Here is a 20,450-nt window from a genome sequence, read left to right on the forward strand (position 1 = left end):
AATAGAAAAAAAAAACGTAGAAATTTTGACAGATTTAAAGGATATTGAGTGACTTAATTTACAAATTTTTTATGGTGGGGCACCTGGATGGCACAGTCAGTGAGTGTCAGACTCTTGATTTCAGCTCAGGTCGAGATCTCAGCATCCTGGGATTGACCCCGAGTCAGGCTCCACACTCACCGCAGAGTCTGCTTCAGTTTCTATCTCCCTCTCCCTGCCCCTCCCGCCCCCCAAATGTCTCTCAAGCAAATAAATAAATCTTTTGAGAAAAACTTTAGCATGACTTAATTTTAATAATGAATTACTGTTCCTATCTTAATGCCTCAAAGGCCTCAAAATTAGAACCATACTGACATTTATGCACTGGAAAATTCTCTGTACCATCTGATGAGGCCAAATATCTCCAAGTTAGGTCCAATTTCTCTATTTAATGAGGGATTTCAACACAAAATACCTTGGCCACTACATCAGAAACTAATTATGTTGTGTATGGTGATTAACATAACATAATAAAAAATTTTTTAAATGCCTTTGCCCAAGGGAAGCTAACTATGATTTGAGTAGTTCAAATTCAGTTCCTGCAAACAATATCATATTGGATAAATATCTGCATTAGATTCCTTTCTCTGATGTCACAAATACCCACACTAGTTTCTCAAAACAAATAATTTCCTGAAAGTTTTAGATATCAGAAACATGGAAGGGGTCTCATGGGCTAAATTATTGATGTCTTTGGGCCATAACCCTTTTGGATGCTCTGGGGAGAACATCACCTTTCCTGCTCCAGTGTCTCGTGGCCCCTACATTCCTTGGCTCAGGGCCTCTCCTCCATCTGTGAAACCAGCACAACAGAAGTTTCCAGTGTCTGTCTGACTCCATTCTTCTTCCTCACTCTTCCACAAATAGAGGGCCATTGTAATTGTACTAGTCCAATGTGGAAAATCCAGGCTTATCTTCTTATTGTAGGATAAGGACTAGTAGCTTTATTCCATCTCCTGTCTTAGTTACTCTGCTAAATAAGCTACATTTTCACACGTTCTTCAGAATGACATCTTTTGGAGGTCCGTCTGGTGACTACAAAATCTTTTATGTACATATTATTTGATATCCCTCAAGAGCCCTTCTATTTAAAAAATTGAGCACAGAATTTTTCATCACCTAAAGAGTGAGTGAAAAACTATTCCTTTCAAAAATATGTCCAAGGAAGATTCCTGTGGAAGAAGACCCAAAAATACCTACATGTGACACTAACACAGGACCACAGCCTTGCTCTCAAGCTGTGCTCCACAGACCAGGACCTGAGCATCAGCACCACCTGGGAGCTTATTAGAAATCCAGAGTCACAGGGGCACCTGTGGGGCTCAGTCCGTTAAGTGTCTACTCTTGCTTTTGACTCAGGTCATGATCTCAGGGTCAGGAGATGAAGCCCCATATTGGGCTCTGCGCTCAGCACAGAGTCAGCTTGGCATTCATTTTATCCCTCTCCCTCTGCCCCCACTCATGCTCTCTCAAAATAAATAAATAAATACATACATACATACAAACTTTTTAGAAAGTGCAGAATCTCTGGACCCACTGGAGACCTGATGAGTCAGAATTTGCATTTTAACTACAATCTTGGTGATCTGTACGCACAATGAATGTAGAGAAGAGCTGGTCTAGAATCCTATCTCTCACCTTCGCACTGTGGACACTGGGGCTGGATAATTCCTTTTGCTGGGTGCTGGCCTGTGGGTTACAGGTGTTTGGGAGCAGCCCCCAGACATGGCCAAATATCCCCAGTTGAGAACCACCATGCCAGGATTTCAGAACTAAAAACATTCTGACATAATTCTAATCGAAACTCCATCCCTTCCTTGCTTTGTACATTAGAGTGGAACGTAAATCCCTCTGAGCCCCGTTTCTACAACAGAGAATGGAGTTCATAAAAGTACTACCGCAGAGAATGAACATTTGTCAAAAATAAATGTGACACGCCCTATGATGTGCTAAGCTAGGTTGTGGTACATGATGTGTAAATGTATCTTGCACAATTAGTAAACACTTCACCGTGAGGGACTGGATGCCAGTTTTTAACGTGTGATCTAACTGTGACATTCCTAATTTTGGCTAAACTCTCATGAAGCCAAGGAGTGCAGTAACCAAGATTTTATACTAAAGGAAAAAATATCTCCTCTTTCTTGAAGAAGGACATAATAATTTCCTAGAGATATCAGGGGTTGTGTCCCCACCATAAGTCAATGCTTTGACGACCCAAGGGAACTAGTCAGATGAATTCCTCCGTATTACACTTTTGAGAAAATTTTAAGTCAGAAGTGTGATCAAGTGCTGTGAAGATTAGACCTCTGGAAACAGGAAAATTAATGGAGAAAAAGTAGTAAAAACTGAATTCACCTGGCATACAAATTGCTCTCCTAGGAACAGAGACTCATCCAGAAATATCTATATTCTGTCCAGACCAGGATCCCCAGGAGAAATCATACACTAAATGGTGGGAGCACCAAGAGAGAAATGTGCCTAATGAGCAGAGGTGGGGAGCTGTAAATATCTCTTCTGCAACAGAACTCCAGGATGTGCATTTTGGTTTGACAGAACATTGTTGCTGCTTTGGAGTCTTACAGCTGGCTGGGAGACTGATGCTTGACGCCTTCCTGCTGTCCTGCTGGCAAACACAGTTTGATCTCCACCATCAACTATCCAGGGAGGAATTGTGACTTTCAAAGGGAAAGCTTCTCTTGGAGTTCTCATGCAGGTGAGTTCAAGAGCCCAGCAGGCACTGCAGGAGAGGGTCAGAGGGAACAGAAGCCAAGACTTCTACCGACGGTCACTGAGAATCCATCCAGCATAGCCAGGATGCCACAGGTCACAGCAGTTGTTTGCTGGCTTTACCAATAAATGAATGTGTTTATTTAGGATGCTGAAAAGAAAAGTGAACCTTGCAATCAGGAGTGCAAGTAGTGATGTTGATAATTAACTGGTATAAATGGAAGCCGGTTAGAAGGAATGGGGAGGCATAAAGTGCTTCCAGTAAAAGTATAACAGAAGTGGAAGGATCCACGAATAGGGTATTAGCTGTGGAGAGATATACAGTGAATTGAGGGTATGTCCTCTTATTTTAAGATGGGGCATCTTGGACTGTGCTTCCACATGGATGAGAAAGATCCAGACCAAGGGATGATTGCAAATATATCCTTGCAATAGTGGTGCATGAAACATACACACATTGTCTTCTCTCATCTTGGGAATTCACATGAAAAAAAAATATGTGGTAGATGAAAATGAGTTTGCTAGTGATCTTTACTTTACACTATTTTAGAACCTGTGAGGCTGACTGTATTTGTGGGTTTGTAGGTCATTTGGTAGCTTCTCGGTTAAAAATTGTCTATGCAAGTCTTTTGCTTTTGGATAGTGTTATACGAGTTTTTTATTTTTTATTTATTTATTTATTTTTATGTGATCCTTGGGCTCAGCAGATGGAGCATGTGACTCTTGATCTCAGGGTTGTGAGTTTGAGCCCTGTGTTGGGTACAGGAATTGCTTGAAATAAAATCTTTAAGAGAAATAAATAAAATAAAAATTGGATCATTTCTAACAAAAATTGGAGTTTTATATAAACTGACTGTTGGCCATTTAGTTCTTTTATGCCACTTAAATGTATTTGTGGGGAACGGATGGAAGTTTATGAATTTTGTGTGGCCAAATCTATCAGTCAGTCTTATTGTGCTCTCTCACTTGTGTAAAAAAAATTTGTTATGACTTATAATTGACATATACCATCCTATTAGTTCTGGGTGTAAAACATAATCATTCCATACTTGTATATACTGCAAAATGATCACCACACTTGTCACTATGAATTGTCACTAGGTTTTTTTGTTGTGATGATGACTTTTAAACTTTACCCTCTTGGTGCCTGTCCCATCTGAGACACTGTGTTATTAACTGTAATCACCATTTTGTACATTCCTTTTCATGCATTGCTTTTTCCTTTTTCTTTTTCTTACTGAAACAGTTGAGCAGGCCCTTCAATATTCTTCACGTGTTGGTCTTTGCTACATATGAAAAAGAAAGTGCTTCACCCTTAGTAGTGATAAATTACCCTTTATACATGTTTCTGACTTGTTTTCCCATCTCCGTTATTCTTTAGCATTTTTTTTTTTTTGCCTTTTGTGATTAGGTCTGTTTCTGAAGGTTGCATCCTCTTTGGCCATCATCTGGAAGACATTTTTCTTTACCATTTGATTAAAGATCACCTTTCCATTCTATAAGCCTGTTTGAATCGATAGATATTTACATAAGATGAAATTACAAATTAGTTACTTCCTCTCCACATCATAAATGCCATTCTGATATATCCTTTTATTTCTGGGTCTTTGGCAATTTAATCTTGAATCAGAATTAGTGACTCACATTGGTGTTGTTAAGTTATTGCTCTTACAATATATATATATATATATATATATATATATATATATAAGTCGGTAGAAGATTTTTCATTTCATTTTGTTGTTTTCATTCAGTATGGTTGTTTAGAAACAATAGATTTAACCTATGTCATTCTCACTGACATTCTTTGTTCCATAAGTTGTTATTTGCTTTTACAACTTCTCTTTAATTTTCCGCATGTATACATATTCATAGAGTTTCATACAGATGTTTCAATAGGACCCTATGCACATCATCAATGCTCTTTATGTTTTAGTACAGTCTTTTTTTTTCTCCTTGTGTCCACTTTTCCTTCATTTTCAACAATTTCTCTTGAACTTTTCTCCAATCAACTGGTATAATCCTAGGTCCTTATCTCAATGTCTTTGTAACATTTCATGGTGTGTCCATGCTATTCACACAATCAGTGGTCCTTCATATTTTTTCCTGAAGGAAATACTATTGTGTCACTGCTACAAAAATATTTGGGGATTGTTAATTTAAAACAGTCTTCTCAACCAGGGGCCATCTTGTTGCCCAGGGAACATTGAAGCAATATCCAGACATTTTTCACCATCACACTGGGGAGGGGCAGGTGGTGGTCAGGGGTGCTAAACATGTTACCGTGCATCGGGAGACCCACCGCAGACACGGATCTGGCCCAGAGTGTCAGTCAGTGCAGAGACTGAGAAACCCTAAGTTAAAGAATATCTTTATTTTTAATATTTATAGCTGTCTTCAGCTTGTTTCCCCATCATCACACTTCCCACTTCTACCCCCAAAATTAGAAAGTGTCCCTTTCACTGCCAGTTAGGAAGTTCCAGCCCAATCAACAAGGCAGCTCTTTGCGGACTTTCCTAGCTGATGGGTAAGAGAGAGAAATCTGTCTTGTTGTTTTCTCAAACTATCACTCACCTTGAGCAAATATTTGTATATTGGATCCCCATTCCTTTGACCTTTATTATTATTATGTGTTCATACATTTCATGCCTATTTGCTATACTTAATTGCATTTCAAGTTATTTTTACAAAGCTGTTATTATTCAACTGATTTATGGGTAGGTATTTTTGACCATAAAAAAAGTTTAAATTTTATGGAGTTAAATATGCCTTTCTTTTTGCTTCTGATTATCACACCTTAATCATGATGGTTTTGCCCACCTGTAGATTTCACGTGCACTTTTTCTATGTTCATCTACAAATAATTATTTACCTTTACGGTTGTGTCTTCAATCTCTCTGATATTTTAAAGGTGCGTAAAATAAGGAACCACTTCATTTCCTTCCAGACAGATAGACATTTGTGCCAGCTTTTTTTTTAATGTTTTTTATTACATTATGTTAGTCACCATACAGTACATCCCTGGTTTCTGATGCAAGGTTCGATGATTCATTAGTTGCGTATAACACCCAGTGCACCATGCAATATGTGTCCTCCTTACTACCCATCACCAGTCTATCCCATTCCCCCACCCCCTCCCCTCTGAAGCCCTCAGTTTGTTTCTCAGAGTCCATAGTCTCCCATGCTTCATTATTCAACAATCCAGTCTGTTCCAATTGAAATACAATCTTCCCACCTGTTAAATGTCTATCTCTGCTGGGACCTAATTTCTAACTCATTCAGCAAATACTTACAGAACAACCACTATGTGCCAGAAAGTTCTAGATACATTTTATGTTATATTCTCTTTGCTAAATTAACTACTAATTGATGTTGATGAGTGTGTGGTATGTCTTGTTCGGTTCGTTTTTGACGTTCCTTTTAGTTTTGTTTAATACAGTTGTGTAAAATCACCCTAGTTAATGGGTTTCATCTCCTTTGTCATCCTTCTTATTCTATAGGTCCTCAGTTTCACCAATGTGTATTTACATAAAGGCACATATACTCCCATAGTTTGGGGGGGAAGGGGGACAATGTGCATGAGGTGTCTGCTCACTTGGTCCTGCCCATACTAGCAAAGGCAGAAAGCAGTAAAATCGATGTGTGTGTGACATAATGTCCTCATGGGAAAATCACTTGGAGAGCTCTCTTGAGTAAGGATGAATTATTATGGCAGGCGCAGGACATAAGGTGCAGGATCTGGGCAAAGACCAAAACCAAGACCAGAGAGTGTCCATTGAACTTGTCAAAAACATCAAAACCCAAAGAACAGGAATAACAAAGAAAAGATGTCACATAAGACAAGTGAAGAAGGGACTTGCTTCCTTGCCTCACCCCCCAACAAGGCAAATAAACAGTGATTGGTCAAATAAATGTGGACTGGCCACCAGGAAAGTAAGCCTTCTGCTCCTTGATATTAAAACAGCCCACCTGCTGTTCTACTTTGTATATTTCCTGTTGTGAAGTGTTGGTTTACACCTTTTGCTCTTTTTTTCTTTCAGAACACTCCATCTATGATGTGTTTCACACCATGAAAATATCACTACCTCTGTCTTTTTCCTCCTTTATTGGTTTAGCTGCCATCAAGGGGATCTAAGGAGAGCAGGAAATGTCACCAGAACCAAAGAGACTCTTTCTTCCTCCTGGTTGGTCTCTCAAGGGCCTCCTGCACTATTAGATCTGTTTTCCTTCTCATGTCCATGTCCTTCCTCTCTTTTCTCTCTGTTTTTACTGATCTGATTACCCATGTTTCTTTAGATTGATATTAGGCAGAAAATGTACATATCGGTAGTTATCCCCAAGTTTATATTATCCATAGGAATTTCTGGGTACCACTTCTGAATTCTCTTTTAAAAAGATTTTATTAGTTTATTTGACACAGAGAGACAGAGAGAACAAGCAGGGGGAGCAGCAGAGGCAGGCTCCTGGCTGAGCAGGGAGCCCAAGGTGGGGTTTGACCCCAGGACCCTGGGATCATGACCTGAGCCAAAGGCAAACACTTAACCAACTGAGCCACTTAGGTGCTCTCCACTTCTCCATTCTTTAGGAGAAAGATAATGAGATCTGGCGAGCTTGATGTGTATCCACTGCTGGCCTAACTAGTATGGCTGGGGGTGAAAAAGGCATGGCAGTCAGTAGCCCAGGCAGTCGTGGTGTGTGTGTGTGTATGTGTGTGTGTGTGTGTGTGTGTGTGTGTGTGTGTGTGTGTGTGTGTATCTGGGTGTGTATTGTGAACTGAGGGTGGTCCTCTGAGCAGGGGTACCAGGGCTCACATATTCTAAGGTGACCCTTATTGAGAGAGGCCAGAACTCAATCAACAGAAGTTACTAATGGAGGTGTCTAGTTCAACTCATGGGACATCTTTATAACAAAATAAAGTTCTCCAAAATTAATAAAATTAAGGAATCCCTATATCTTGAAGTTTCAGCTGGTGCTGGGTGACTGCTTCATTCCTCAACACACTGCCACCACCTCTCATCATTCTCCTTCTTGTTCCATCCCCTCACCACCCTGGCTTTCTTTTGAGCCTTGGTTTTCTGAATCAAGCAGCTTCGTCAGGGACTTGGCACTGACCATTGCCCCTGTTGGGCACACACTACCTGAGATAACCTCAATCTCTCTTCCTATCTCCCTTGAGGTCTTGGTCACATGTCACCTTCTTTGCAGGTCTTGTATGGACATACAGTATAAAAAATAATATCCCATCAACTTTTATTTATTTATTTATTTATTTATTTATTTATTTATTTATTATGTTGATCATAATGCTGACATTCTATTTTTATTATTTTTTAATCTTTTTTTATTATATTATGTTAGTCACCATACAGTACACCCCAGTTTCCGATATAAAGTTCGATGATTCATTAGTTGCGTATAACACCCAGTGCACCATGCAATACCTGCCCTCTTTACTACCCATCACCAGTCTATCCCATTCCCCCACCCCCCTCCCCTCTGAAGCCCTGAGTTTGTTTCTCAGAGTCCATAGTCTCTCATGCTTCATCCCCCCTTCTGATTACCCCCCTTTCTTTAAAAATAAAAGTAATAGAGGAAATTCTCTAAGTGTGAGAAACAAAAAAGTACAAATTACAAACAAAAACTATTACTTTACATCCAGAGAAAATGTCAAAGATAGGATATATATTCTTCCTTTATTTGCCCTGCATATGTATTTTAAAAATACATGTATATTAAAAATTATGCTGCGTTACTGGATATTTAGTGCAATAAATAATGTCAGAATGAACTTAAAAAAAATAATACCCCATCAACTCCTTTATGTGTGCTTTTCTTGTCTTCACAGCTCCTGTCACCATCTGACATGTTATTTGATTATTAGTATTTGCTTATATTTTCTCTCCATCATAGGATTGTAAGGACATTGTTTATCAGCACCCTATATTCATCGCCCAAACAGTGCCTAGAACATGTTCGAGACTCAGTATGTATTCCTCAAAGGAATGAAAAATATTCTCAGTAAAAAGAGAGTCTACATTGTGCTTGGGGAACAGTGTAAGTTTGAAATGGAATTTCTGATGAGAAATGGTGCTAAGGGTGCCCTAATGGGGACAAGACTACACACAAATATTGAAACTAATTTCCTGCCTCTAAAATATAAGCAGTAGAACTTATGCTAGGTTACAAAAACACTTGCTCATGTGAAATTAGTCATTTGTTTTTCTATATCCTGGTAGTTACTTCCAACCCATGGAGCCAGGGAACCTTACAGGAGTTTCAGAGTTTCTTCTTCTGGGATTTTCAGAGGGACCAGAACTGCAGCCCCTCATATTTGGGCTTTTCCTCTCCATGTACCTGATCACTGTGCTTGGAAACCTAATCATCATCCTGGCCGTCAGCTCTGACTCCCACCTCCACACCCCCATGTACTTCTTCCTGGCCAACCTGTCCTTTGTAGACATCTGTTCCACCTCTACCATTATCCCCAAGATGCTGACGAACATCCAGACTCAGAGCACAGTGATCACTTACGAAGGCTGCCTCAGCCAGATATACTTTTTTATACTTTTTGCAGGATTAGATGTCTATCTCCTGACTGTGATGGCTTATGACCGCTTTGTGGCCATCTGTCACCCCCTGCACTACATGGTCATCATGAACCCCCAGCTCTGTGGACTGCTGGTTCTGGTGTCCTGGATCATAAGCATCCTGCATTCCTTGTTAGAAAGTTTAATGGTGCTGCGGCTGTCCTTCTGTACAGAGGTGGAGATCCCCCACTTTTTCTGTGAACTCAATCAGATGACCCAACTTGCATGTTCTGACACATTTCTTAATAACATGGTGATGTATTTAGCAACTTTGCTGCTGGGTGGTGCTCCCCTGGCTGGGATCCTTTACTCTTACTCTAAGATAGTTTCCTCCATATGTGGAATCTCATCAGCTCAGAGCAAGTATAAAGCATTTTCCACCTGTGCCTCTCACCTCTCGGTTGTCTCTTTATTTTATTGTACAAGCCTAGGGGTGTACCTTAGCTTTGCTGCTACCCAGAGCTCCCACGCAAGTGCAGTGGCCTCGGTGATGTACACGGTGGTCACGCCCATGCTGAACCCCTTCATCTACAGCCTGAGGAACAAAGACATAAAGGGGGCTCTGATGAGATTCTCTGGGATGGCAGCTGTGAAAGGGTCAATTGTCCAGGGTTAAAGAAGTGCCCATGATTGCAGGACCCAAAGCCTGATCCAAATACTGAGATTCTTTGATTGAATTGTGGAAGTGTTGTATGCCTCTTCTAATTTTTTCCCTGACATTTCTTTTTTTTTTTTTTTACCTCTCGTACAATATATGTAACCCAATTTAGTAAGCTTTATGATACCTTTGATACCCAAGAGATTTTCCTTTTGTAATTTGCCTACTCTCTCAATGTTATTCCTAACCTTGGATGTGAAACATTTGGACTTTTTGCTTATTTCAAAGGACTACATGGATCTGCTAAGAATAGTTTCTTCTCAAATAAAATATATCATACTGAGTATTTTTTCTTTTGTTTGAGTGAATACTACTTTTATGGAAAATCTACCTTTGGCCACAACAACTATTTATATAAATTTATAATTTATAATAAAAACCTGAGACCATGTGCTTCACTTCTGTGAACATGATTCCTTTGTATCTCACTACCTTCACTGCTCTTCCTGAGAATGCAGACTTTGACGTACTGGTGGTTCTAGCTGCTCATGAGGATTTTTCTACACATGAGGATCCTGTCATTACACAGCTTGTGTCTATCATGACTACCATAGTCACTCACACACGCACAAAAAAAGTGATATTGAAAGACAGGTCTGCAAGTGGAATCTACACAAGACAAATGTAGAAAAAATTGATTGACATAATATGGCCTTAGAATCACATTGACTTTAAGGATGATGAAGTGAAAAATTAAATAATACATTTATTTCTATTCAAAATATTTCTTTCTCAGGCACTGCATCTACTTATTGAATTATGGCATATCAGGGTACGTTTGTAAGGAGTATTCATTAGAATGAAAGACTATTGTATGTTTGAGGTTTTATTAAATTATTTTCTGGATTCTGGTTGTAATTTTCCAGTGCTACAAACAAATATGATTCCTTCCATTTCTCTACATGAAATGTCTCCCAGTTTCAAAATGCTGCCGTAACCTCTAACGTGGCAGCAAATGAACATCAGTATCATCAATTATGTATCATCCTCATAACCACAGGATGACTCACCAGGAGGCTTGGATTCCTGTCCAGGTGTGTGATTCAGAGTCACAGGTTGTGGGCACACATGCATGTTCTTCCAGCCTCTCCATGTTACCTCAAAGGGACCTCAATGGAGTCATTTTTTTAGTACAGTTGCATGAGATAATGTTGAAGAACAGAGTAATCAATGAAGGCTGCAATCAATTACCTGAAAAATGGTCTAGAATAAAAAAAATCAGGTTATTACAAATGCTGTCATTTCTGCCTGATTTATTACATTAGTTAGCTATTGCTGCATACAAGCCATCCTACAATAAAATGGTCTAATGTAACATCTTTATTATTTAAGAAGTTGTAGGGTAGGGAGTTCTGATCTCTGCAGGGCTCCTCAGGAATCCATGGTCAGGTGCGAATCTCTACATCCTGTTTCTAAGGCTCATCTCTGAGGTGTGTGGCTGTAGTGCTTTTCTGTCTTGAGCCAATTTATGTCATTTTATTCCTTTTATATATGTAGGTTAACCTTCTAGTTTAAGAGGGAAAAATGATTTTATCGAATATGAATTGTCTTAATTTAATTCCACTATTTTAATACCTGCATGTATTCACGGTTGGAAGAGATCTCTCCCACCTTGATAGGTGTAATCAGCTACCTGTGCTCCAGATCTGACCCTGAGTCATGCACCACTAGAATTTTTTTTAAGATTTTATTTATTTATGTGACAGAGAGACAGCCAGAGAGAGAGGGAACACAGCAGGGGGAGTGGGAGAGGAAGAAGCAGGCTCATAGCAGAGGAGCCTGATGTGGGACTTGATCCCGGTATGCCAGGATCACGCCCTGAGCCGAAGGCAGACGCTTTAACGACTGTGCTACCCAGGCGCCCCACCACTAGAATTTTTAAATTCTAATTAATATATTGGAGCATTATGACCTGAAATAAATATGCAAACAACTTAAGCAAAATTGACAAATCTTTAGTTAGATCAAAGAAAAAGAGTGGGGGAGAAGGTGCAAATAAATAAAATCAGCAGCAAAAGATGATACCTGGCAACCAATACCACAGAAATGCAAAGAATCATAGGAGAACACTATGAAAAATTTTACTCCAGCAAACTGCAAAACCTAGAAGAAATGTATGAATCCCTAGAAATGTACAAACTACCATGACTAAATTAGGAACAAATAGGGGATATTAACAAACCAATAATGAGTAAGGCTACTAAATCAGTTATCAAAAATCTCCCAACAAAGAAAAGCCCAGGACCAGAGAGCTTCACAGATGAATTCTACTACTCGTTTAATGAAGAATTAATGACAATCCTACTCAAACCCTCCCAGAAACTTACAAAGGAAGGGACATTCTCAACCTCATTTTACAAGACCAGCATTACCCTGATACCAAAACCAGAAAATGTCAGTACCAAAAAAAAAAAAAAAGAAGAAAGAAAGAAAAAAAGAAAGAAAGAAAATCATAGACCAATATGCCTGATGAACAGAGACACACAATTTTTTCAAAAAATAGTACCAAATTGAATTAAACATCACATTGGAGGGATTATATGCCATGATCAAGTGAGATTTATCCCTGGGATACAAGGATATTTCAGCACATGCAAATCAACATATGTGATACACCACGTCAATAGACTAAAATGTAACAAATATATGATCATCTCAACACATGCAGAAAGGGTTTTGACAAAATACATCCTTTCATGATTAAAAAGAAAAAAAAAACCTGAAACAAAGTTGGTAAAGGAGGAACATACCTCAGCATGAAAGACCATATATGACAAATCCACAATGACATCATACTCAATGGTGAAAGGTTAGAAGACTTTTCCTCTCAGATCAAGAACAAGATAAGAGTGCCCACTCTCACCACTCCCATTCAACAGAATACTGCAGGACCTAGGTAGAGCAATCAGGCAAGATAAAGAAATAAAAGGCATCCTTCTCAGAAAGAAAGAAGTACAATTGACTTTATTTACAGATGATATAACTAAATATAGAAAATCCTGCAGACTCAACCCTTAAGAGCACACTCACTGTGATGAGCACTGAGTCATGTGTAGAATTGTTGAATCACTATATTGTACTCTACTATATTGTTGTTATGTTGATTTTATGATCTGCACCAATAAAATTTAATTGAATTGAAAATTACACTTGTGGTAGACCTTTTACGGAGTTGGCCCCCATTCACCACTTATCTCTGGATCCTTGGACTTCACAATATGACTGCGAAGCTCCTCCCATTGAGAGGTGGAGTCTATTTATCCCCCTTTGAATCTGGGCTGAAATTCGTGTTTCATTTGCCTTGGCTAATAGTGTATGCTGAAAATGACAGTGTGCCTCACAGGGCTATGCTGTGTTTCTGCTTTTCTCTTGTAATCCTACCTTGTACCCATGTATACAAATCCAGGCTAGCCTGCTGTAGGAGGAGAAAACACGTGGAGCAGAGCCAAGTTGCACTAATGATGGCCAACCTAGACCAGCCTACCATTACTAAGCCTGCAAATATGAGAACACAGCAAGGTTAGCGGAGCACTTCCAGCTGACCCGCAGCACACCCCAGCCTCATGAGGAGACCAAAAGAAACCAGAAGAATTCCCCAACATAGACTCCCACGTAGTTGAAAAAACAAACAAACAAACAAACAAACAAACAAATATTATCTTATATCATTTGTTTTGGCATGGATTGTTATGCAGCAATAGCTGACAGATACAATAATCAGTGTAAACAGAACTGAGAATATTAAGAATAATCTACTGCTTCTTATTTTTTTTGACATAAAATAGTTTATTAAGAGAGAAGTCTAAGAAGAATGTATTACGTTTTTCAAAAAAGTTTAGAAAGAACCCCAAAGTGTCTTCTTACATTTGTTTTGTTCAAATCAGGATCAAAGCCAGGCACCAGAGGGCTTGACTAGTGGTATTTACATTTTATTTTTTTAATAATAATTTTATTATGTTATGTTATTCACCATACAGTACATCCCAAGTTTTTGATGTAAAGTTCCATGATTCATTACTTGTGTATAACACCCAGTGCTCCATGCAATATGTGCCCTCCTTAATACCCATCAATGGCCTATCCCAATCCCCCAACCCCCTCCCCTCTAAAGCCCTCTTTTTTTTTTCCAGAGTCCATAGTCTCTCATGGTTCATTCCCCCTTCTTTTTACCCCCCGTCCTTCTTCCCTTTCTTCTCCTACTGATCTTCCTACTTCTTATGTTCCATAAATGAGTGAAACCATATGATAATTGTCTTTCTCTGCTTACTTATTTCGCTGAGCAGTATCTCCTCCAGTCCCATCCATGTTGCTGCAAATGTTGTGAAATTGTTCTTTTTGATGGCTGAGTAATATTCCATTGTATATATGGACCGCATCTTCTTAACCCAGCATTGTCCACAATAGCCAAATTGTGGAAGGAGCTGAGATGCCCTTCAACAGATTACTGGATTCCTGCTTCTTATTTTTGACATTTGTTCTGATCTTTGAAAGGAGTAGTCATAATGGCCTGGACTGTATTAAAAGTGACTACCATTGAGGTTCCCTTCCAGGTAACTGGTAGAGGTTGGAAAGACTTATATATTTTTGCAGGAATAACTTGTGGGACCCTCAGTCACAAGTTTCCTTTCCCAGAGCACTACTGGACAGGAATTCCGGCTCATGTCTGAGTTGCTGTTTGATTGTGTTTAAAGAGAGTTTAGAGCATGAAAAAGTTAAACAAATTAATGACATGATTATTTGTCATTTGGGTGTTAAGATTGAGAAGTTCTTTAAAATTTTTTTGTTATTATGTTATGTTAGTCACCATGCAGTGCATCATTCCTTTTTGATGTAGCATTCTATGATTCGTTCTTTGTGTATAACACCCAGTGCTCCATGCAATACGTGCCCTCCTTAATACCCATCATTGAGATAACCAATCCCCCCAACACCCTCCCTTTTAAACCCTCAGTTTGTTTCCTGGAGTCCATAGTCTCTCATGGTTTGTCTCTACCTCTGATTCCCCCCCTTCATTTTTCCCTTCCTTCTCCTAATGTCCTCCCTGCTATTCCTAATGTTCCACAAATAAGTGAAACCACGTGATAATTGTCTTTCTCTGCTTGACTTATTTCACTTACCATAAGCTCCTCCAGTTCCATCCATGTTGATGCAAATGTTGGGTAATCATCCTTTCTGATGCCTGAGTAATATTCCATTGTACATATGGACCACATATTCTTTCTCCATTTGTCTGCTGAAGGGCATCTCAGCTCCTTCCCCAGTTTGGTTTTTGTGGACATTGCTGCTATGAACATTGGGGTGCATATGGACCTTCTATTCACTACATCTGTATCTTTGGGGTAAATACCAAGTAGTGCAATTGCTGGGTCTTAGGGTAGCACTATTTTTAACTTTTTGAGGAACCTCCATACAGTTTTCCAAAGTGGCTGTACCAACTTGCATTCCCACCAATAATGTAGGAGGGATCCCCTTTCTCCAAATTCTCTCCAACATTTGTTGTTTCCTGTCTTGTCATTTTTTGCCATTTTTTAATGTTATGTTAGTCACCATACAGTACATCCTTAGTTTTTGATGTAGCGTTCCATGATTCAATGCTTGCATATAACACCCAGTGCACCATGCAATATGTGCCCTCCTTAATACCCATCACCGGCCTATCCCAATCCCCCAACCCCTCCACTCTGAAGCCCTCAGTTTATTTCCCGGAGCCCATAGTCTCTTGTGGTTCATTCCCCCTTCTGTTTACCCCCGATTCATTCTTCCCTTCTTTCTCCTACAGATCTCCCTGCTATTTCTTGTGTTCCATAAATGAGTGAAAACATATGGTAATTGTCTTTCTCTGCTTGACTTATTTCACTTAGCATAATCTCCTCCAGTCCCATCCATGTTGCTGCAAATGTTGGGTAATCATTCTTTCTGATGGCTGAGTAATATATATGGACCACATCTTCTTAATCCAGTCATCTGTTGCAGGGCATCTCAGCTCCTTGCACAATTTAGCTATTGTGGACAATGCTGCTATGAACATTGGGATGCATATGGCCCTTCTCTTCAGTACATCTGTATCTTTGGGGTAAATACCCAGTAGTGCAATTGCTGGATCATAGGGTAGCTATATTTTTAACTTTTTAAGGGACCTTCACACTGTTTTCCAGAGTGGCTGTACCAACTTGCATTCCCACCAACAGTGTAGGAGGGATCCCCTTTCTCCACATCCTCTCCAACAATTGTTGTCTCTTGCCTTGTCAATTTTTGCCATCCTAACTGGCGTAAGGTGGTATTTCAGTGTGGTTTTGATTTGAATTTCCCTGATGGCTAATGATTTTGAACATTTTTTCATGTGTCTGTTAGCCATTTGTATGTCTTCATTGCAAAGTGTCTCTTCATATCTTCTGCCCATTTTTTATTTGATTATTTGTTTCTCGTGTATTGAGTTTGAGAAGTTCTTTTTAGCTCTTGGATACCAGTCTATTATCTGTAGTGCATTTGCAAATATCTTCTCCCATTCCGTGGGTTGCCTCTTAGTTTTGTTGACTGCTTCCTTTACTGTGCAGAAGCCTTTTATCCTGATGAAGTCCCAAAGGTTTTCACTTTTTTCCCCTTTTTCTTTGGAGACATATCATGAAAGAAGTTGTTGTGGCTGATATTGAAGAGGTTACTGCCTATGATCTCCTCTATGATTTTGATGGATTCCTGCCTCACATTGAGGTCTTCGTCCATTTAGAGTTTATCTTTGTGTATGGTGTGAGAGAATGGTCATGTTTCATTCTTCTGTATATAGCTGTCCAATTTTCTTAGGACAATTTATTGAAGAGACTGTCTTTTTTCCATTGGATTTTTTTCCTGCTTTGTTGAAGATTAGTTGACAAAAGGTTTGAGGGTCCATATCTGGGCTCTCTATTCTGTTCCATTGATCTACATGTCTGTTTTTGTGCCAAAACCATGCTGTCTTGGTGATCACAGCTTTGAATATAGCTTGAAATCAGGTAATGTGATTCCTCCAGCTTTTTGTTTTGTTTTGTTTTTCAATATTTCCTTTGTGATTCAGGGTCTTTTCTGGTTCCGTAAAAATTTGAGGATTATTTGTTACAACACTTTGAAAAATGGCATTGGTATTTTGATCAGGATGACTTTGAAAGTATAGATTGTTCTGGGCAGTATAGACATTTTAATAATGTTTATTCTCATGATCCATGAGCATGGAATACTTTTTCCATCTTTTTGTGTCTTCTTCAATTTCTTTTAAAAAATTGACTTTAATGAGGATCTTGTTCAGGTACCAAGAAGAGTTTGGAAAGACATGCACTTTTGTAGATAAAAAAAAGGTGACCCAGAATCACATAACAAGGTAGGAGGAATTTAAGGTCTCTGTGTCCAGCAGAGACCTCTTAATGCTAGCCCAATGACATTCATTTTCAGTTGACCTCCAGTAATGAAAGAGTGTAAATTTGTTTCTTTTAAACCTTCAGTGTGGTAATTGTTGACAGCAGCAATAGGAAAGAAACAATGACATTTGTCCAACAAAATTTTCTTTGAAGAAACTGAATTTAAGCCTCTCAGTTCATTAACTTAGTTTCCTTGGGTGAGGGCATTTTGTGTTGAACCTCTACCATAAGTGGAAGAAAAATCTGAAGTTATTTTGGGGATATTCAGCCCTATTAGCTGGCATAGATGAGTTCTCCTTGCATTTGGTCTGTATATGAGGTTCTGGGCATTAAGATAGGAAAAAGGATTCGCTGTTAAAATTAAGGCCAGCTACTCTAATTTTTTAATCTAAATTTCTACATTACTACATTACTACAATATAATGTGAATGCAAGCTTTCATTCTTTTCATTTCTTTACCCTAGAAGTTTCTCTCAAGATTTTTCAACACAATAGATATGGTTATAATGGGTTATAATGAGCATTATGGCCCTTGTACATGTATCTCCATGCATGTGAGTGTGTGTTTTCTTGAAATAAAAGTGTACATGAATATACATAAATTGACATACACACAACCCCTAGTCTTTTTTTTATGCTTTTCTGTAGTAATTTATTTTCACTAGCCATTTTCTTTTTTTTTTTAATAATGATTTTTTATTATATTATGTTAGTCACCATACAGTACATCCCCGGTTTTCGATGTAAGGCTCGATGATTCATTAGTTGTGTATAACACCCGGTGCACCATGCAATATGTGCCCTCCTTACTACCCATCACCGGTCTATCCCATTCCCCCACCCCCCTCCCCTCTGAGGCCCTCAGTTTGTTTCTCATAGTCCATAGTCTTTCATGTTTCATTCCCCCTTCTGATTACCCCCCCTTTCTTTATCCCTTTCTTCCCCTACTGATCATTCTAGTTCTTATGTTCCATAGATGAGAGAAATCATATGATAGTTGTCTTTCTCTGCTTGACTTATTTCACTTACCATTATCTCCTCCAGTGCCGTCCATGTTGTAGCAAATGTTGAGAACTCATTCTTTCTGATTGCTGAGTAATATTCCATTGTATATATGGACCACAACTTCTTAATCCAGTCATCTGTTGAAGGGCATCTCGGCTCCTTCTACGATTTAGCTATTGTGGACATTGCTGCTATGAACATTGGGGTGCATATGGCCCTTCTCTTCACTACGTCTGTATCTTTGGGGTAAACACCCAGTAGTGCAATGGCTGGATCATAGGGTAGCTCAATTTTTAACTTTTTAAGGGACCTCCACACTATTTTCCAGAGTGGCTGTACCAACTTGCATTCCCACCAACAATGTAGGAGGGATCCCCTTTCTCCACATCCTCTCCAGCAATTGTTGTTTCTTGCCTTGTCTATTTTTGCCATTCTAACTGGCGTAAGGTGGTATCTCAGTGTGGTTTTGATTTGAATTTCCTTGATGGCTAATGATTTTGAACATTTTTTCATGTGTCTGTTAGCCATTTGTATGTCTTCATTGGAAAAGTGTCTGTTCATATCTTCTGCCCATTTTTTGATTTGTTTATTTGTTTCTCGTGTATTGAGTTTGAGAAGTTCTTTGTAGATCTTGGATACCAGTCCTTAACATAGTTAAAATGTCCATGCTACCCAGAGCAATCTACACTTTCAATGCTATCCCGATCAAAATACCGAGAACGTTTTTCAAAGAACTGGAACAAATAGTCCTTAAATTTGTATGGAACCAGAAAAGACCCCGAATCTCCAAGGAACTGTTGAAAAGGAAAAACAAAGCTGGGGGCATCACAATGCCGGATTTCGAGCTGTACTACAAAGCTGTGATCACAAAGACAGCATGGTACTGGCACAAAAACAGACACATAGACCAATGGAACAGAATAGAGAGCCCAGAAATGGACCCTCAGCTCTTTGGGCAACTAATATTTGATAAAGCAGGAAAAAACATCCGGTGGGAAAAAGACAGTCTCTTCAATAAATGGTGCTGGGAAAATTGGACAGCTACATGCAAAAGAATGAAACTTGACCACTCTCTCACACCATACACAAAAATAAACTCCAAATGGATGAAAGACCTCGATGTGAGACAGGAATCCATCAAAATTCTAGAGGAGAACATAGGCAGCAACCTCTACGACATTGGCCAAAGCAACCTTTTTCATGATACATCCCCAAAGGCAAGAGAAACAAAAGATAAAATGAATTTATGGGACTTCATCAAGATTAAAAGTTTCTGCACAGCCAAGGAAACAGTCAGAAAAACTAAGAGGCAGCCCACGGAATGGGAGAAGATATTTGCAAATGACACTACAGATAAACAACCCCTAGTCTTGAACATTATTTAGACCCAACAAAGTATTTCCATACATTTCATCTTTCATCCCTTGAAGTTATGTTTATGATTCCACAATGCCTTCAGAAGGAAATGAAAGCAGGAGGAATTACACCTTAACCATTGCCTAACAAAGCAGTTAGAGTTTACTGTGCACCTTCTGGAGTTCTATAGAAATGGAATCATGCAGTATGTACCCACGATTTTTCAATGACTCCTTCAATTCCTGAAGTTGCACACTTTAAATATGTACAGTTTATCACATGTATTAATGCTCCAATAAGTTAATTAGAATTTAAAAATTCTAGTGGTGCATGACTCAGGATCAGATCTGGAGCACAGGTAGCTGGGTCACACCTATCAGGGTGGGAGTGCTCTCTTCCAACTATGAAAAAGCAAAGGTTCAAATGCGGATATTAAAATAGTGGAATTATATTAAGACAATTCACATTTTATAAAATCATTTTTCTCTTAAACTAGAAGACTAGCCTACACATATAAAAGGAATAAAATGACATAATTTGGTTCAAGACAGAAGAGCATTACAGCCACACACCTCATGGATGAGTCTTAGAAACACAATATATAGATTCACACTTATCTAAGGACTCATGAGGAGCCCTGCAGGGATCAGAACAACTCCCTACCTTAGGTTCCCCTTCCACAATAAAGACATT

At 39.0% G+C, this 20,450-nt stretch overlaps 1 protein-coding gene across 1 annotated transcript; it reads left to right on the plus strand.

The window, feature by feature from the left end:
* Window positions 1–8,994: 8,994 nt before the first annotated feature.
* Window positions 8,995–9,969, plus strand: LOC123796218 (olfactory receptor-like protein OLF4). The gene has a single exon (XM_045803636.2). It carries the CDS (start codon window positions 9,016–9,018, stop codon window positions 9,967–9,969), a length of 954 nt encoding a protein of 317 aa, XP_045659592.1. The 5' UTR covers window positions 8,995–9,015.
* Window positions 9,970–20,450: the final 10,481 nt, after the last annotated feature.

This window comes from Ursus americanus, chromosome 14 (genome assembly GCF_024610735.1).
Source record: "Ursus americanus isolate L20-20 chromosome 14, mUrsAme1.1.p, whole genome shotgun sequence".
Taxonomy (NCBI): domain Eukaryota; kingdom Metazoa; phylum Chordata; class Mammalia; order Carnivora; family Ursidae; genus Ursus; species Ursus americanus.